Consider the following 16,476-nt stretch of genomic DNA (forward strand, 5'->3'; position numbering starts at 1 on the left):
GCCGATCGGCTTTAATGTCATAATTCGCCGATCGTGTACAGTATATTTGAATCCAAAAGCTAGTTTATTTTTAGCCTTGTCGCGTGTCTTTTGACGTAGACCTGTAAATCTCTAACGGCCAATAAAGTTATTAAAAAAAAACAACACGTAATGCCCCGGATGACACGACAAGACAAATTTGCTCTTTCAAGATTGCACTGTCGGACTACTGCAATAAAATCTTGTATTCCGATACCACCGCATCCCGTTTTTTACAATCATTGGGCTTGATCTTGTCAACTCAAATCAGAATCAGAATCATCTTTATTTGCCAAGTATGTCCAAAAAACTCACAAGGAATTTGTCTCCGGTAGTTGGAGCCGCTCTAGTAGGACAACAGACAGCTTGTTTAGCTTGTGAGCTCAGTCTTCATTAATTAGCTTATCATGGCGAGTCACCGTTCTACGTGATAAGCTGATCTCAAATTTGTTCTTGCTTTCAGGACGCAAGATACTCGCTGTCTCTACCACGAGTTCTTTCAGAAACTCTCCATGGGAAAGACGGTCTTTGCTAGTTTGAATGCCAGCAAAAAACTTGGGTGGCGGTTTGTCAGATAAAGGTGTTTTGCTGATTTTAACCGCTGAGACGTAGCCATCAGTTCCTGCGTTGATTGGTTGTGAGCATAATCAGCATGCTTGGTAGAAAAGTGACGGTAGATGTTATATTACTCTAAAACCGCAACGGTTTCTTCACAAATTCGACATACAGCCTTTGACCGGACTTCAGTGAAAAAGTACTTTGGTAGTTCATTCTATACTAAACACTCGCCACTCACTGTCGACTTTTCTTTTCTTTGGCCCACTCATGATTGAAGAAGGGTTCAGAGCAGTAGCAGAGTAAAAACAGAACAGCCAAAGTCAAATCAATGTATCACTGAACCTACTGCACTACCCGGTTGAACCACTGGGCATTACAGGACAAGGTCAAATTAATGTAGTCATGATTTTGATATGATTTGGGCGATTCTGGACCAACCTTTGGTGGACCGGATTGAAATGATCAATGGGGCGGATGTGCCCCGCGGGCCGTAGTTTGCCCACCCCTGCTCAATTTCCTTGTGCGTTTTAACATACTTGGCCAAGAAAGATGATTCAGATTCTTTACTGTAGTCCCTTTTTAATCAAGTCTTTTAGCTACTTAGCCTTACAAAAGCCCATCTAGGAACTGCTGTTGCAATTTTTGCAAATTAGCACTCGCTACAAACACTACGACACTTGCCAAGGATGCCTGTTTTCAGTTGTCTATGTTATTGTATCTGTCCCTATACAAATGAATTAAAAAAATCCCCTTTGCTTTGGTTCTGACCCGAGTACCAAGTTCCAACTGTGAAGGCGGTTCAACAGGGTGTGGGGTGTTTGCGTGTGGCACCGCGTACCCAAGTCCTGTCCGTGAGCTCGGTTGTTCCCGTTGATGAAGAGCAGGGAGAAGCCGCTGTACACCTCGACGGACCCAGAAGGGCAATCCGGTACCAGAACGTTCTGGCTGTGTCGGCTGAACAGGAATCCGTCCTTCTCGGGGGCGTCCACGCACGGACCCGGGGGACCCTGTGCGCCCTTGGCACCTGTGGGACCTCGTGGACCCGCAACACCTGCAACCCGGAAACATGAATTAGTGCTCTGACACTAGTGTGGTTCTGTTGTGGTTCCAGCGTGTTTCTGATATCATTCCAATGTGGTTCTAGTGTGGCTCTGCTGTGGGTCCAATTTATTCCTGATGTCATTCTGCTGTGGTTCTTATGTGGGTCTAGTGTGGTTCCAGTGTATTTCCGATGTCATGCTGGTGCAGGTCTGGTTTTGTGCCGAAGTGTATCACTGATGTCATTGTAGTGCATTCTTGTGTGGTTTTGGTGTGTTTCTGATGTCATTCTAGTGTTGTTCTGGTGTGGTGCTGATATGGGTCTGGTGTTGCTCCAGTGCTCTTCTGATGTGGGTCTAGTACAGTTCTGGTGTGGTGTGAGCATCAAACTCTCAAGAGTTCTTTCACATTCTTCCTTCCTTTTTTTTTTTCTTACCTTTTATTCCGCTGTCTCCTCGGTCTCCGGTGTCCCCTTTCAGGCCTGTAAAACCAGGACCCCCTGTCCGGCTGCCACCCCCTCGCACTCCTTTTGGACCTGCAAGGATCACAAAGAATCCGGAGCTGCTTTTTTGGGATGTTCTGTAGTTAAGGTTCTTCATCAAACTGCTGCATTGGTTCACCTGGAGCACCGGTTCTCCCTCGCGTTCCTGGGGTCCCTGGCTGTCCTGGTGGTCCCTGACCTCCAGGCAAACCTTGGTCTCCTGCTAAGACCACCACCTCCCGGGACACGTCCTTACCACTCGGTCCTGTAGGGGCGGTATTCAGCAATGTGCTCGCAAGTACCGTGGTACCTTGACTTACGGGTTGTTTGACAACTTCGGTTCATCAGGAATAAGAAGCAATTTATATGTTCAATACATTTCAAAAGCAAGCCTTGTTTGCTTAGAGACGTTGTCAGCAGTGTTGGGAGAGTTCATTTTCTACGCGAACCAGCTCAAAGTTCACTTCACCGTTCCGAAAAGAAATTACATTTCACGATCCCGTCACAGATCATCCGATGCTTGACTTATTTGAACCACTGTACTGCATGACCAATACCAACTGCTGAACTTGTCACCGGAACTAAAAAGCTTTTTCCGCAGTTGACGTCCCGGTCGTCACGTATCACAGTTATCATGTGCGTGTGTGTGCTTCCGAGCGCATGGTGATTTGGGATTTGAATTGCGGGTGCTCCGGCTTCCTTCTGCATTCCAAAACCATGCATATTAAACAATCAAATCAAACAATTTGTTTTTCTTCACAAGAACTGTCGACAGTTCCTTTAAAAGGAACGAGGAGGTACTAAAATTTGGGTCCTCTAAAAACATTGATATATTAAACGCCGTAATAGTGTTATAAATGCGCATGAGAATGACATGCAGGACAAACAGCATAATAATATCCCAGTTTTGAGTGAGTTGATTTTTGTGAAAGAAAAATGCACAAAATGAGTTCTTGCACTTAATGTTGGTTTGCTGTTCAGCAGTTTTGTGCCATCTTTGAAGGGTCATTTTGATGTGAGAGAGACCTCTTTCTTTGGAAATTCAACATTTTGTGCTTTTCATCAACACATCAAGTCATATAGTCCCCCAAATGTCTGACACACGCTGAACAGAATGTGGCCTAAGTGGTCCTACCTTGTTTCCCCGTAGGTCCTGCAGGTCCACGTGAACCTTTGATGCCCGCTGGACCTTTGTCACCCTTCATGCCTGAAAAAAAATCACAAAATCACTATGTGGGAGAGCCATCTCACACTAGATGTTACGAAATGAGCCAGCAGAGATTAAAAATACAACACAAGGTGGTCGTACCAGCAGGTCCAGTAACCCCGGTATCCCCCATAAGGCCTTTGAGTCCTGGTGCTCCTGGCGCGCCGTCTAGCCCCTAAACACATTCCAATTGGATCTTTCAAACACAAACACGACTGCGACTGGAGTTTCTCTTGAACACGTACTGACCGGCCTGCCTTGTGGGCCAGGGTCACCATGGCAACCAGGGTTTCCTGTGTTACCTCTTCCCCCTTTCAATCCCTTCTCTCCTTTAAGACCAGAACCTGGGGAACCGGGGGGGCCTCGACACCCCGGCAGACCTACAAGAGAAGTGGAAAATCACAATCGCGCCAAAACGATCAATCCACTCGAACGATTGAATCACCTCTTGGCCCCCGTTCTCCTGGCGGTCCTTTTCCTCCTTTGTCTCCTTGTGTGCAGGGTCCCTGCCTGCCACGAAGACCAGGAGGTCCAGGAGACCCAGGTGGACCAGCACAACCTTGATTTCCTTCGGGACCAGAAGGCCCTGGATGACCACAAGTACCAGGAGGTCCCTTTTCGCCGACGCAGCCTGTGGACAAACATAAGATTTTTTATTCCGTTTCAAATGAAACGCAAACACATTGCAAACTCACCTGGTGGACCTTTTGTCCCCTCTGCTCCCCTGGCTCCGATTCCAGGTTCTGGAGAAAGAAAAAAAAAACTCGGGTGAGGTGAGACAGAGGCAAATGATCCTCTAAGAGCAGGATTAGTCCTTTTACCTCCCATGGCTCCTTTCTCTCCAGGAGGTCCTGGTATGCCATCTTGTCCCTGGTTTCCTCTGGGGCCAGATGAACCCGGGTCTCCAGGGCCCCCCTTGTTACCTGAAATGGAGACACAGTTGTCATGTTGTCGCCATGTCATTGTGTCGACTTTTATACAAAAGTCTAGCGTCCCGCTAAAACTGAGGCACCTGTAAGGCCGTTAGGTCCTGGAGGTCCGCTGACCCCCGGAGGTCCATCACAAGCTTTCTCACCAGGAGAACCTGGAGGACCTGAGACAGAGATCAGACGTTCACCCGGATTATTCAAGATGAACCAGAAGAAACCCAACATGATGACTGAAAAAAAAAAAAAAAAAAACTAGACCTCTGTAACCAGGTGGTCCAGCATTTCCTTTAGGGCCACAGGGACCACGATCTCCTGGAGGACCAAAGTCTCCTCTGTCTCCTGGCATCCCCTTTGGACCTGCAGGACCTGTGCAACCTAACTGTCCCTGGAAGAAAAAATTGAAAAGATTGACTCAAGAGTTTGTGCTTGAGGTGAGAACATGAAGATCTTCTATTCATGACATACAAGATATACCAGGAGAAACGATCACATTTTTTAGGATAAGTGATGACAGATTTGATTGACTAATTTGATTTCTCACATCTGAAATTATTTCCACAACACAAATGTCTTTTTTGTTTACTCTTCCATCTGATTTTGTTGGAAGTCACTTGCAGCTCCAAAATTATTTTGTGTCAACAAAAGAAAATGTTAGTATAGCTGCACCTTTTCTCCATGATATCCTTTGGGTCCAGGTCTGGGTAAACTGGGTTCCCCTTTTGCACCTTTCAGTCCCTCCAGTCCTTCCTTTCCATCAAAACCAGGTTCTCCACAGGGCCCCGCAGAACCTTTTTCACCTTTACAACCTGGACACCAAGATACAGCTGTCTCCCACCCTAAAGTCCTGAAAATTAATGATTGCCGGTTTGTCATGAAGTCAAATGACTGACCTGGTTTTCCAAGGTCCCCTGGGTTGCCAGGGAGACCACGGGAACCAGGAGGACCTGTCTCTCCATCTCTACCTGGTTCTCCAGGAGGTCCTGAGAACCAAACACGGTCATTTCTCCAGTCAAATGGGATCATTATTGCTCATTATTGAGATACGTCATAGGTGCTTCAATGATTGTTGGCTGTGTTTGGGCTTGAAGTCTTCACACTCAACCAAGCATGAAGCAAAAAATAAATAAAAAATGACTTGACATTCCAACAAAAACACCTTGAGGTCCAGCTCTTCCTGGTCTGCCGTTGGTGCCGTCAAGACCAGGAGGCCCCGGGGTACCTTGATTGCCTTTAGCACCGGTCTCACCAAGAGGTCCTGAGGATAAAGAGCGTGTTGAGAATTTGCAGAACCTTATAGAGGTGCTAAGAGGTGCTGGACTGAACAGTCACAGAACACCACACGAATAACGACAGTCACAACATGGCCACAGAATAGAAAAAGCCGACTCAAAATATGTGTAAAGCATAGGCGGGGGGATAATTCCGGATGGCAGCAAGCAAGTGACTACCACTGACCTGAGACAATATACTGTACACGGCTACAGTCGAGCTAGTCAAAAATATTGTTGGGGATCTGAAACTGTAACAATGACAAAACCTGTTGTGTTTGGGGTTTTGCCGCCAGATATACCCCGAGAGCTTTTTTTTTCTCCATTTCCTTCAAAAAAAAATCCGGCAGAAGCTGTGGCTGAGGAGGACAATCAAAGTGGATGTTGTTGTAAATACCGACAAAATAGCAATACTGCCTGGAGGAGGAGTAGCAAAAGTAGTTACTTGTTATTAAGAGTCTCAGTGTCATGATCATGCTGAGTTTAGTTTGATTTTAGCATAGCTGAGTAGACTACAGGGCGCTAACCATTTCCACGTCAAATAGCACGTCTGTGCAACAGAAAAGTCAAGCTCAAGCAATCTTAGTTCGCTAACATCAAAATAGAGCATCTCGCGTCGTCTAACAGCATCAGTCAACAGAAGAACCACTCAATGCCGGCAAGGTTCATTTAAAAATGATGCTCGTATGCTAGCCTCTAGGCTACATCTGCCATGAGCAAGGTTAGGGCATATCATTCATTTCTGCTGTGTCTGAATTTCCACCGTATCTATTTTTTAATCAACTTACCTGTTGAAATGTCAATTACGGCTGGTGTTCCATCTCCCTTCCAAGCATTTTACTTCCTGTGACATCTTCTGTTTGACTGACACTACCCACATTTAAAGTACAAGAGTAGAGAAGAAGGCTAGCCAATCAGAGACACATTCCCTTGTGAATATGAGACTTCCTGTTGTACCCCGCAAGGAGAAAATCATCATTTAAGCCATTTCCCCTGCTTTGTCAATGTCTCTGCCTTGGTAAAATGGTATTGAAGACTGTTTTCTCATGGTGCATTCTAAGTTCTTGTGTTTCCCAATGATGCCATCTAAGATTAAGAACTTTTGCCACCCGGAAGAACCCTGGTGAATTGTCGCATAGGGAAGAATAGACTAGACTCGACTAGAATAGAGTAGAAAAGAATAGACTAGATCATAATAGAATAGACTACCAGGCTCTCCAGGATCTCCAGGGTCTCCATACATCTGCACAGTGGTCTGTCTCCCTTTGGGTCCTGTCTCCCCTCGGTACCCCTGAAGCCCGGGTGGCCCCTGAGAGCCTGTGGCACCACTGGCAGCCTCCTGACCTGAAACCAAGTGCCACAAGCTGGTAGCGATTTGGAGACAGATGGAGAAACTCATTTGTAATTACTGTATTTCACCTTTTGGCCCAGGACTCCCAGGCTCTCCTGGTTTCCCTAGGTCCCCTGGCCTTCCACGGGGCCCTGGGGGACCAGAGTCGCCCCTGATACCTGACACATACATACAAAAATTGCTCAGTGTTTGAATGGAATGGAAAAACCAAGATGGTGCCTACATGGGTGGTCGCCTCGGTGACAAGCTCTCTAGTATTGTCTTTGTTTTTACCATTTTCGTTTGTCTTTGGCGACACTACGCGACTTACCTACATGAGGAAAGACTTGCTAAACACTGGAAAGACCTCCAGACCTTTTTCTGCTAACTGTCACATATATTAACAAAGTTTTTCCTTGGAGTTACTTACAAGAGTAGTGGATGTATTTACATGTATTTTAAATATGTGTGCTTGTTTTCATGCGCTTGAGTGACTCAAAAATTAGCCATGAGCTTGGAGCTGTTAGTGAAAGCTATCCCCGCAAGGACGTCAGGAGTACGTTGACTGCGTAGTACGTCGTTCCTTGCGCAAACGAATCACTCATCGTACTAGTACATCACTCCTTAGCGGATCACAAACCAAGAAGTTCAACGAACGAATCACTCGTTCACTTAAGTCCCTCCCCTAAACGAATCACTCTTCAGTTCTTCAGTTCCTCAGTACACCAGTTCACTGAATGAATCACTCAGTTCACTTAAGTCCCTAACCCCCGCCTGCACGGCGCTGCCTGCACGCTGGCTGCTCATTGGTTATTCGCAGAAGATTCAGAAGTGAGTGACAGAACCCTTCAGCAGTTGCGTTTCTGCTCCCAGCCGACTCGCTCGCCTCACGGTGACGGGCGGCGGCCAAGCTAAAAGAACAAATCATTTCATAAACTGATTCAGTTCAGTTCGCTCACTAAACAGGTTCATTCTTCTGAAAAAAACGTTCGCGAACGAAACAACACTAAAAGCTACAAAGTGTTGCTTTCTCAGTGTTTTGGTCAAAGTAGCAAGTCTTTTCAAGTCAGTGGGGTCAAGTCCAAGAGAAGTCACGAGTCACTGATGTTAAAATCCAAGTCGAGTTGCAAGTTTTTTAACATATTGTCAAGTCGAGTCTAAAGTTATCTAATTCATGACTCGTGTCTGTCTGCAGTCCAAGTCATGTGACTCGACTCCACACCTCTGAGTGGTACACTTTCATTGCTCAATGACTCTCCATACTTGTGTTTTTTTATGTCGGAAATATAATTTGGTCATAGTGGCTGTTTGTTGTCACACTGGAGAGGCTCCAACTACCGGAGACAAAGTCCTTGTGTCTCTTGTAACATACTTGGCCAAGAAAGCTGATTCTGGTTATGTCTTATTTCAGTGTGTTCCTATGCCTTCAATAGTGACTGGTAACACGTGGGTTCAATTAGATTGCAGAGAGCGATTTCCAGTCTGGCCGATCATAACAACAGCGACCGGGAAGATGTGAAAAAATCTGCGTGCATTTCCAGTGAGGTAGGGGGACCCACCTCCTTTGAGACCACCTTGCTGTAGCTGTACCAGGGTTAGGGTTAGGGTTATTCTCAGTTTGACCATTTAGCTGCATCTGTGTGTAATATACTGGCCTGGATTATTCACTTGTGGGGAGGTCTAAAAATCTATGTTTCAGACATTATCTTGGCCAAATAGTCAATATGCTGCCTTGTCAACTTGCAAGGGATTCTCTATCAGAAAAAGGAATTTCTTTCTACAACAGTGTTATCCCTTGCTCGGTGACAAACAGCCAGGACTGGGAGGGCAAGACGGAGACTCTCCTCCATACCTGGACTTCCTGGCTGACCAGCGGTCCCAGTCTGTCCTTTCAAACCCATGCTTCCCTGTAGACCTGGAGTTCCGTCAAACCCCGGGACTCCAAATGGTCCTTGTGGTCCAATAGCTCCCATGCCTGGAAGCCCAGGATCACCTTTCTCACCCTTTAGACCCTGGCTTCCTGCAGAACAAGACACATCTCACACTAAATAATTATCCCCAAAAAATCTTGGATTGGATGGATTTTATACCTGTGAAGCCAATGACTCCCATTGGCCCCTGCTGTCCCACAGGTCCAGGTGCTCCTAGAAAGCAAGGTCCAATGGGGCCAGGTGGTCCAGGAAGCCCATCTAGACCCCGGGAACCTGAAACACATACAGAATGTATGACACCCTGAGTCGTCAGAGAGAAGAATTCCCAAAGGCTGGAAGTGTCACATAGAGCATTAAAGAGGGAGATGGGACGTTAGTTAGTTAGTTAGTTAGTTAGTTAGTTAGTTAGTTAGGTTTACAGTAGGCTTTACACGATCAGGATTTTTGGGGCCGATCACCAAGTTTAAAAAAAATTATAACCGATCACAAGATGGAGCAATGTGTCCATTTACAACGCTCCTCCTCGGGTACGTTCTTCAGGTGCTCGATCGAATGTGTTGTGTTGAAGCATTTAGATGACGTTCCCCACGACGTACTTCAGTTGTGCACAGACTGCAAATAACTTACGTGCTGTTTGTCTGAGACGCCGCAAAATAGTCCCACACCGACGACGTGTTTTTTTCACAGACAAGATTGGAAAAACCTTTCTTGGCCGTCAGATAGTTACAGCACTGTGCCACATGACACGTGCCAAGGCTAAAAACAAATAAAAAATAAAATAATAATAATAAAGCCGATCATCATAAAATGCTAATTATCTGACGATACCGATCAGGCCGATCAGATCGGTGTAAAGTCTAGTTTACAGTGAACCCCCAATGATCACACAGGGATACGTTCCAGACCAACGCACAGATCAAATGAAAATCTGCGTCATAGCCAGGGCGCAAACAATGAACTGCGATATAGCCCTGTGCTTCCATGTATACGTGTGCATGTATGTTATTTCATGCCTTCACGAAATGCAAACCTTAGTATGTAAACAGAATGCGCTATGGGCACTAATGAAGGATCTGCTCATTAAGAGCAAGCGAGGTGTTAGGAGTGAGAATAAAGCTGGAAGGGTTTGGAAAAGGAAGCAGCTCATCACAGCTCCAATCTACCTTTGGGACCTGGTGCTCCATCTTGTCCTACAGATCCTGGAAGTCCAACAGCTCCTTGGGGCCCTTGAGACCCCGGTGCTCCTACAGAGCCTTCCTCTCCTCTGGGCCCCGATTGGCCCTGCTGGCCCGGAGAACCAAAGCCAGCACTGCCCTGTTACGAGAATATCCACAGATGATGAGTTGAGTGATCAGGTGTGGGAGTTCTTACACTGAGTGACTTCACATCACCTTGGAGCCAGGTCTTCCCGGGGGTCCTGACGGCCCTGAGCGCCCCTTACTCCCATAACTTGGCACGCCTGGATCTCCTGCCAGGCCCTTGAATCCTGAGACAGAAATCCAGGAGGTTACGCTTCAGTCCAATCAGGAATCAGCGCCTTCTAAAAGCCGACCTTTGACTCCTGGAAAGCCCAGAGGACCCTGGACAGTAAATCCTTTTTGTCCCTTTTCTCCCTTCAGACCGACCGATCCCAGATTTCCAGGAGGACCCATCACCCCTGAGTTCAGCAGAAGAACAACAAGATGACATAAGTGGAAACTTTGACACACAGGTTGAAGTAGTTTGGTCCATTTTGACGTGACCAAATCAAATCCCAGCCTCACCTTCTGATCCAGGATTCCCAGACGAACCCTTCACTCCTTTCTGACCTGGATCTCCCGGACTGGTTATGAATTTACCAGGAGAACCTTTTTCTCCTGAAACACACAGTTTGGACTTTAAGATTCAGCCTCTGGTATTCCAACCACACCTGGCCAGTCTTACCTGGTTTACCAGCATCACCTGGCTGGCCCCAAACACCCACATTCCCTGGTGGTCCTGGCGGTCCAGGAGCACCGATGCCTGGAGGCCCCGGTGGCCCCATTTGTCCCGTTGGCCCTCTGAAACCGGTCATTCCAACAGGACCCCTGTCACCTTTGGGTCCTTGAGGTCCCTGCAGACAAACGATGATATGCCGTGGTCCATGTAATTGGCCAATGCAGGATGCTGAACACACTTAGTTTGAATCCGTCCTTTGAGCACATAAAGTCTTCTTCTCAATGTCTTTATGTCTAAAAGTGTTCTCTGTCACTTGACCGTCTGTTGTCGTACTCCAGAGGCTCCAACTACCGGAGATAAATTCCTTATGTGTTTTTTGGACATACTTGGCAAAATAAAGATGATTCTGATTCTGATTTACAGACCACCTATCCTCACTAGGGTCACGGGCGTGCTGGAGCCTATCCCAGCTATCTTCGGGTGAGAGGCGGGGTCGCCAGCCTATCGCAGGGCACATACAAACAAACAACCATTTGCACTCACATTCAAAACTACGGTCGATTTTAGAGTCGCCAATTAACTAACCCTGCGTGTTTTTTGGGATGTGGGAAAAAACCGGAGTGTCCGGAGAAAACCCACGCAGGCACGGGGAGAACATGCAAACGCCACACAGGCCAGGCCGGAATTTGAACCCTGGTCCTCAGAACTGTGAGGCAGATGTGTTAACCAGTCGTACACCGTGCCGCCTCACCTATTCCCAAATTTTGTTTTTTAAACAATCCTCCATTATTTGCTCTTTTTGTGCTCATGTGCCATCTTGTGGCATCTCGGTGCCATGATGCTGTGTTGAAGTGAGTCGAGGAGCTTCATTTAGACAAACAGTGCTTTGCTGCCATCTTGTGGCATCTATAGCCAATTATAAATCTTTTGGTGGAGGCGTCAATTACTTATTTTGGCTATTAAGCGGCAGGGCTTGGTGCCAAACTCTGGACTTGTTATGACTTTCATAATCAGAAGAGTGAGGCTACAGGGAGAAGAGATAGCGAGGGTGGAGGACTTGAAATACTTGGGGTCAACCGTCCAGAGCAATGGTAAGTGTGGTCAGGAAGTGAAGAAACGGGTCCAAGCAGGTTGGAACGGGTGGAGGAAGGTGTCAGGTGTGTTATGTGACAGAAGAGTCTGTGCTCGGATGAAGGGCAAAGCTTAGAAGACAGTGGTGAGGCCGGCCATGATGGACGGATTAGAGACAGTGGCACTGAAGAGACAACAGGAAGCAGAGCTGGCGGAAATGAAGATGTTGAGGTTCGCTCTCGGAGTGACCGGGTTAGATAAAATTAGCTCATCAGAGGGACAGCCGAGGTTCAATGTTTTGGAGACAAAGTTAGAGAGAGCAGACTTGGATGGTTTGGACACGTCCAGAGGAGAGAGAGTGAGTATATTGGTAGAAGGATGATGAGGATGGAGCTGCCAGGCAAAAGAGCTCGAGGAAGACCAAAGAGAAGGTTGATGGATGTCGTGAGGGAAGACATGAGGGCAGTTGGTGTTCAAGAAGAGGATGCGGGAGACAGGCTTACATGGTAAAGGATGACGCGCTATTGCGACCCCTAAGCCCAAAGGAAAAGAAGAAGTACAATCGGAGCCATCTGAGGCATCCCAGGACTTACAGTCCAATGGTTTTCTTCCAATCGGATACTCACAGGGTTTCCCTTCAGTCCCAGACTGCCTTTGGGTCCTGGAACGCCAGGAAGTCCATCTGTACCGTCAAGCCCCGGAGCGCCGAAGTCTCCTGGGTCCCCAACTTCCCCTTTCTGCCCAAATCTCCTCATGATGCCAGGGTCACCTGTTAAACCAGGACGTCCTGGCTGTCCTGGGACACCAAAGAGGCCCTGCAGAGCCAGGCAGACGCAAAAATCTTTTGCTGGCTGTATCACAGTCCGGGGATGTGATTGTGGCTTTCTGAGGGCTCAACAAATTCAAGAGGATCCAGTTCAGATCCCGGATGAGGAACTCACCGGTGGGCCTGGTGTTCCAGCGATACCTTTCAGACCTCTTTCGCCTTTGCCCCCTGGAGCACCAAGTGCACCTGGAGCAGCAAAGAACACAGCCGAACGTCTCCAATGTGCTCAATTGTCTTTACAGTGCTACCTTGACTTACAAGGGCCAAAACTTACCAGATTTTCCAGTTATGGGCTGCCCCTTGGTTGACTGTTTTTTTCGTTTTGCTGCGTGTTGCCATCCAAAATTTTGGAGGTACTATAATGCCCTGGCGTGTGGGCAAGGAGTGCCAAAGTCGCCAATTTGTTTGAACGGGACAAACCGTCAAACGCACAAATCCAAAATGAGAACACTCGCAAGGAGCTGCTGTAGGCCACAACACATGACTAACTGAATCCAGATCCTGATGTCACTTACTAGATCATGCCCCTTAAAGGCACACATCCAGCACACAAAAACTACAGTATGGTACAGTAATGACACTTTATTTACTTTTTTATATTCTCTTTTTTTATACAGTACAGTGCGATTACCTATATTTCTTATATTTACTTAAAGCACGCAACAATAACGTGTTTTGTCGTTTTGGGGGGAGGCTGGAAGGAATGAAAGCCATTTTGATTCATTTGAACGGGGGGGAACGGATTTGTTGGAATATAATGATGAAATATAATGACATATAGCCATCCGTCCATTTTCTCGAGCGCTCGCTCCTGATCAGCGTCGCGGGTTCGCCGGCGCTAAGCGAGCTGACTTTGGCCGATCGGGGGACTCCGCCCACGACTGTCTCTCGTGTCTCTTTGTTGAAATGAAATTCTGTCTTTCGTGTGCTCGGGTCTGCTTTTATTTTGTAGTCATTGTTTCCTCTCGTTTCAGAAGCTTGACTTCCTTTCCCGGTGTCTCGTCACGGCGATCGTCCCTACCTCGTCCTTCGTCAGACGGTCTCGTCCGCCGTCACGTCCCGAACCGGCCGTTGTCGGAAGTCTGTGCGTCTTCCCGAGAGTCTGGGATTTTGTTTCTTGCGCTTCCTGAGTTTGCTTTTGCTTGCAGTTTTTGTCATGGGTGTGTGTGTGTTCCGGTTGTTGTCTTCCCCCTGTCTCGTACGCACCTGCTCCTGAGCGCATCTTCCCCCCCTGTGCCTCGTTTACCCTAAGCCGTAAGCCGACACCCTCTTCTGATAATTGACCTCGCCTTTTTGCCTCGTGTTTTTTGGATACTGTTGCCTTTTCGGATTGCCTGCCTGTGTACCGACCTCTGCCCGTTTATTAAACCTCTCTTTTTGAAACTGTCCATTTGAATTGCAGTCGTGCAATTTGGGTCCTGTCCTTTGTTCCGTTCATGACAGTTTTCCTGAGTGAGAACTTTTGGTCCATGTTTTTACCGTCCTCGTTGCGATTTTGACTTGTTGCTTTTCTAGAATTGTCTTTTCTAACGTTGTATTGATTTTTGTTTGTACTTAAGAGCTCCCTGTTGATTACTCAATTAACCTGCTGTTATTTATGTATTGATTTTTTTTGCATCCTGATCGCCAGTCAGTCGCGGGGCAGAAAACCGATCACCTTTGCACCGTCACTGAACTCACGCTGCCTACACCCAAGTCAGGACAATGGAAGACTCCACCGTCAGTGACTATGAGGCTAATTTCCATATCATTTGATCAATAACGGTAACGATATGGCCCACTGAATTTCCTTTTGAAAATCAATCAATTTGACCGATATGGGTATTTGAATTATTGGAAGTATCCATGGAAATTGTTTCCAACTTTGAATGTCAAAATGTCCCAAATGTAGTTTGATGATTTCCGACATGCTTTGTGACGATGCGCCGGCCATTTTGGGATCTACGTAAGCACCGCAAGTGCGCCGGTTTTGAAGTCCAGGTTAAAAACTCTTCTTTTTTTCCCCCACCCTTTCTCGAGCATTTCCACTTTGAAATGATATTTCTTGCACTGTACGCTGTTTTAATTGGATTTTTTTTCTCTTTGTTTTAAATGTTTATAAGCTCTTTTTTTTCTTGATTTTTAAATGCTTTTAACCATGTAAAGCACATTGTGCGCTATATGAATACATTTGCTTTGCTTTATGGGATTTTGTCTCCTCTTTTCCATGAAAACTAAAATACATTTTTGCTTCTTTTCCAAATGTCACTCAAGTTGTCTTTAGCGTTAATCGTTAATGCCTCAGGATGTTGCTGCAATACACCAGAGGGATCTGTGATGAGGCAGCCATTTTACATTCACACTACAGCAGACACCAAAATAAATACTGTTATTTGTAAGATATGAACGAATATGTATGAATTTGTGAAAGTGTCGCAAATTTTGCATCTTTTTACTGTTATTAGGATTATGTAAATACAAGAGTGCAACGGCTTGAATGAGTATTTTGGATCATTTATGCACTTATATCCGCAGAGTTTCAAACAATTTTTATCAAGCTGTATATGCCTTTACCATTATGCACTTTCATTTTTACTGTTATAAAAAGAAGTGTATTTGCGTGGGCCGCCACCATTTGCTCTGTAAATAAGGACTGCCTTTACTATCAATGCCAGAAATTGGAAATCATCCTGAACCTTTTGAAAATAGGACTTTAAGCGTGGCTGTTTCTACCCATAGAAAACCAAGGCGGCAACAAAAAAATTTTTTTAAGTGTCTTAACCATAATTCAATGATATGAAAAGAGCTCATAAATGATATATATAAATGGAGTTGCGAGCTTGATCCCAGAAGAATTGGAAAGTCATAAGTCAAGGTAGCACTGTATTATGTGATGATGATGATGATGATTATTTTTTTTTTTTTACCTTTGGGCCCGTCCGCACCCGGTTCCCCCGGAGGTCCGGGCGGCCCCCCGCCATCGGGACAGCGCAAACACGCGTCGCCCTTCTCGCCTGACAATCAGAAATCAGAATCATCTTTATTTGCCAAGTATGTCCAAAAAACAACACGAGGAATTTGTCTCCGGTCGTTGGAGCCGCTCGAGTACAACAACAGACGGTCGATACTTTGGAGACATAAAGACATTGACAAAAACAGTCACTGAGCAATAAAGGGTTGCTAGCTATCGGGTAATGCCGGTACAAATTTGTATTTTTTTTTTTTTGGACAATTGTGCAAAAAGATGCAGAGTCCTCTAGCACTCAGAGCAGTTCCAATGACTAATTTCGCAATAGTCCGGCGCAATGACCATTGCGCAAAGGGCGCCGAGATTTCAAGGAGTGTATGCGGTATAAAAAGTGCCGAGTAGTGCGATCAACTGGGACAATGTCGATTGTGCAAATGTTGCAGATACTTCTCAGTCAGTGTCAAACGGAATCCCGTGGAGACGCCACAAAAAAATGGCCGTCTGGGTTTTGGTTATGTTTTCTTGTCACGTGCGCTCACCTTCCGGGCCTTCCCGTCCTCGGGTCCCGGGAGGTCCGGTCACGCCTTTCCCACCTTTCGTGCCCGGAGGTCCAACGCCGCCTTGCACGAAGTCTGATGGAGCATGTTAGCGTATTAGCATCTCAGCACAAATTCTTTCAAAGACGCTAGGCTAGCTAGCATCCAAAGCGAACGTTTGAACGAGACGATTTGTCGACATATTGGGATCGAAGTACCTCAATTCACTCGCATATCAAAACCCTTTTCCTCATTGAAATGAACTGAAATGCCCTGAATCCAAAATAACACCACAAATTGTGTTGTTAGGTATTTTAATCAATACAAAAAGCACTAAATGATCTGTATAACAACAGAATAAAAGCAAATAAAAGAGAAGATTAACTCATTGACTGCTGCGGACGTTTCTATTGGTCAAC

The 16,476-nt window shown here is 46.2% G+C and overlaps 1 protein-coding gene across 2 annotated transcripts in view; it reads right to left on the reverse strand.

The window, feature by feature from the left end:
- Nucleotides 1-16,476, reverse strand: part of col4a3 (collagen, type IV, alpha 3) — a 34,513-nt gene that overhangs the window by 2,532 nt on the left and 15,505 nt on the right. For both annotated transcript variants that reach the window (XM_061781480.1, XM_061781479.1), the window contains 27 exons: nt 16,061-16,153; nt 15,481-15,567; nt 12,690-12,760; nt 12,375-12,563; nt 10,684-10,852; nt 10,524-10,616; nt 10,313-10,417; nt 10,152-10,246; nt 9,924-10,074; nt 8,920-9,033; nt 8,682-8,849; nt 6,919-7,008; nt 6,709-6,843; nt 5,388-5,486; nt 5,122-5,211; nt 4,898-5,037; nt 4,490-4,616; nt 4,315-4,395; nt 4,124-4,225; nt 3,998-4,045; nt 3,748-3,933; nt 3,552-3,682; nt 3,405-3,477; nt 3,231-3,302; nt 2,235-2,360; nt 2,051-2,149; nt 1,415-1,627 (listed from right to left, as the gene is read on the reverse strand). In XM_061781480.1, the coding sequence (XP_061637464.1) occupies nt 1,415-1,627; nt 2,051-2,149; nt 2,235-2,360; nt 3,231-3,302; nt 3,405-3,477; nt 3,552-3,682; nt 3,748-3,933; nt 3,998-4,045; nt 4,124-4,225; nt 4,315-4,395; nt 4,490-4,616; nt 4,898-5,037; nt 5,122-5,211; nt 5,388-5,486; nt 6,709-6,843; nt 6,919-7,008; nt 8,682-8,849; nt 8,920-9,033; nt 9,924-10,074; nt 10,152-10,246; nt 10,313-10,417; nt 10,524-10,616; nt 10,684-10,852; nt 12,375-12,563; nt 12,690-12,760; nt 15,481-15,567; nt 16,061-16,153 (3,147 nt within the window). The remainder of the gene's footprint in view (nt 1-1,414; nt 1,628-2,050; nt 2,150-2,234; nt 2,361-3,230; nt 3,303-3,404; nt 3,478-3,551; nt 3,683-3,747; nt 3,934-3,997; nt 4,046-4,123; nt 4,226-4,314; nt 4,396-4,489; nt 4,617-4,897; nt 5,038-5,121; nt 5,212-5,387; nt 5,487-6,708; nt 6,844-6,918; nt 7,009-8,681; nt 8,850-8,919; nt 9,034-9,923; nt 10,075-10,151; nt 10,247-10,312; nt 10,418-10,523; nt 10,617-10,683; nt 10,853-12,374; nt 12,564-12,689; nt 12,761-15,480; nt 15,568-16,060; nt 16,154-16,476) is intronic.

The sequence above is a fragment of the Phyllopteryx taeniolatus genome, chromosome 8 (genome assembly GCF_024500385.1).
Source record: "Phyllopteryx taeniolatus isolate TA_2022b chromosome 8, UOR_Ptae_1.2, whole genome shotgun sequence".
Lineage (NCBI taxonomy): Eukaryota > Metazoa > Chordata > Actinopteri > Syngnathiformes > Syngnathidae > Phyllopteryx > Phyllopteryx taeniolatus.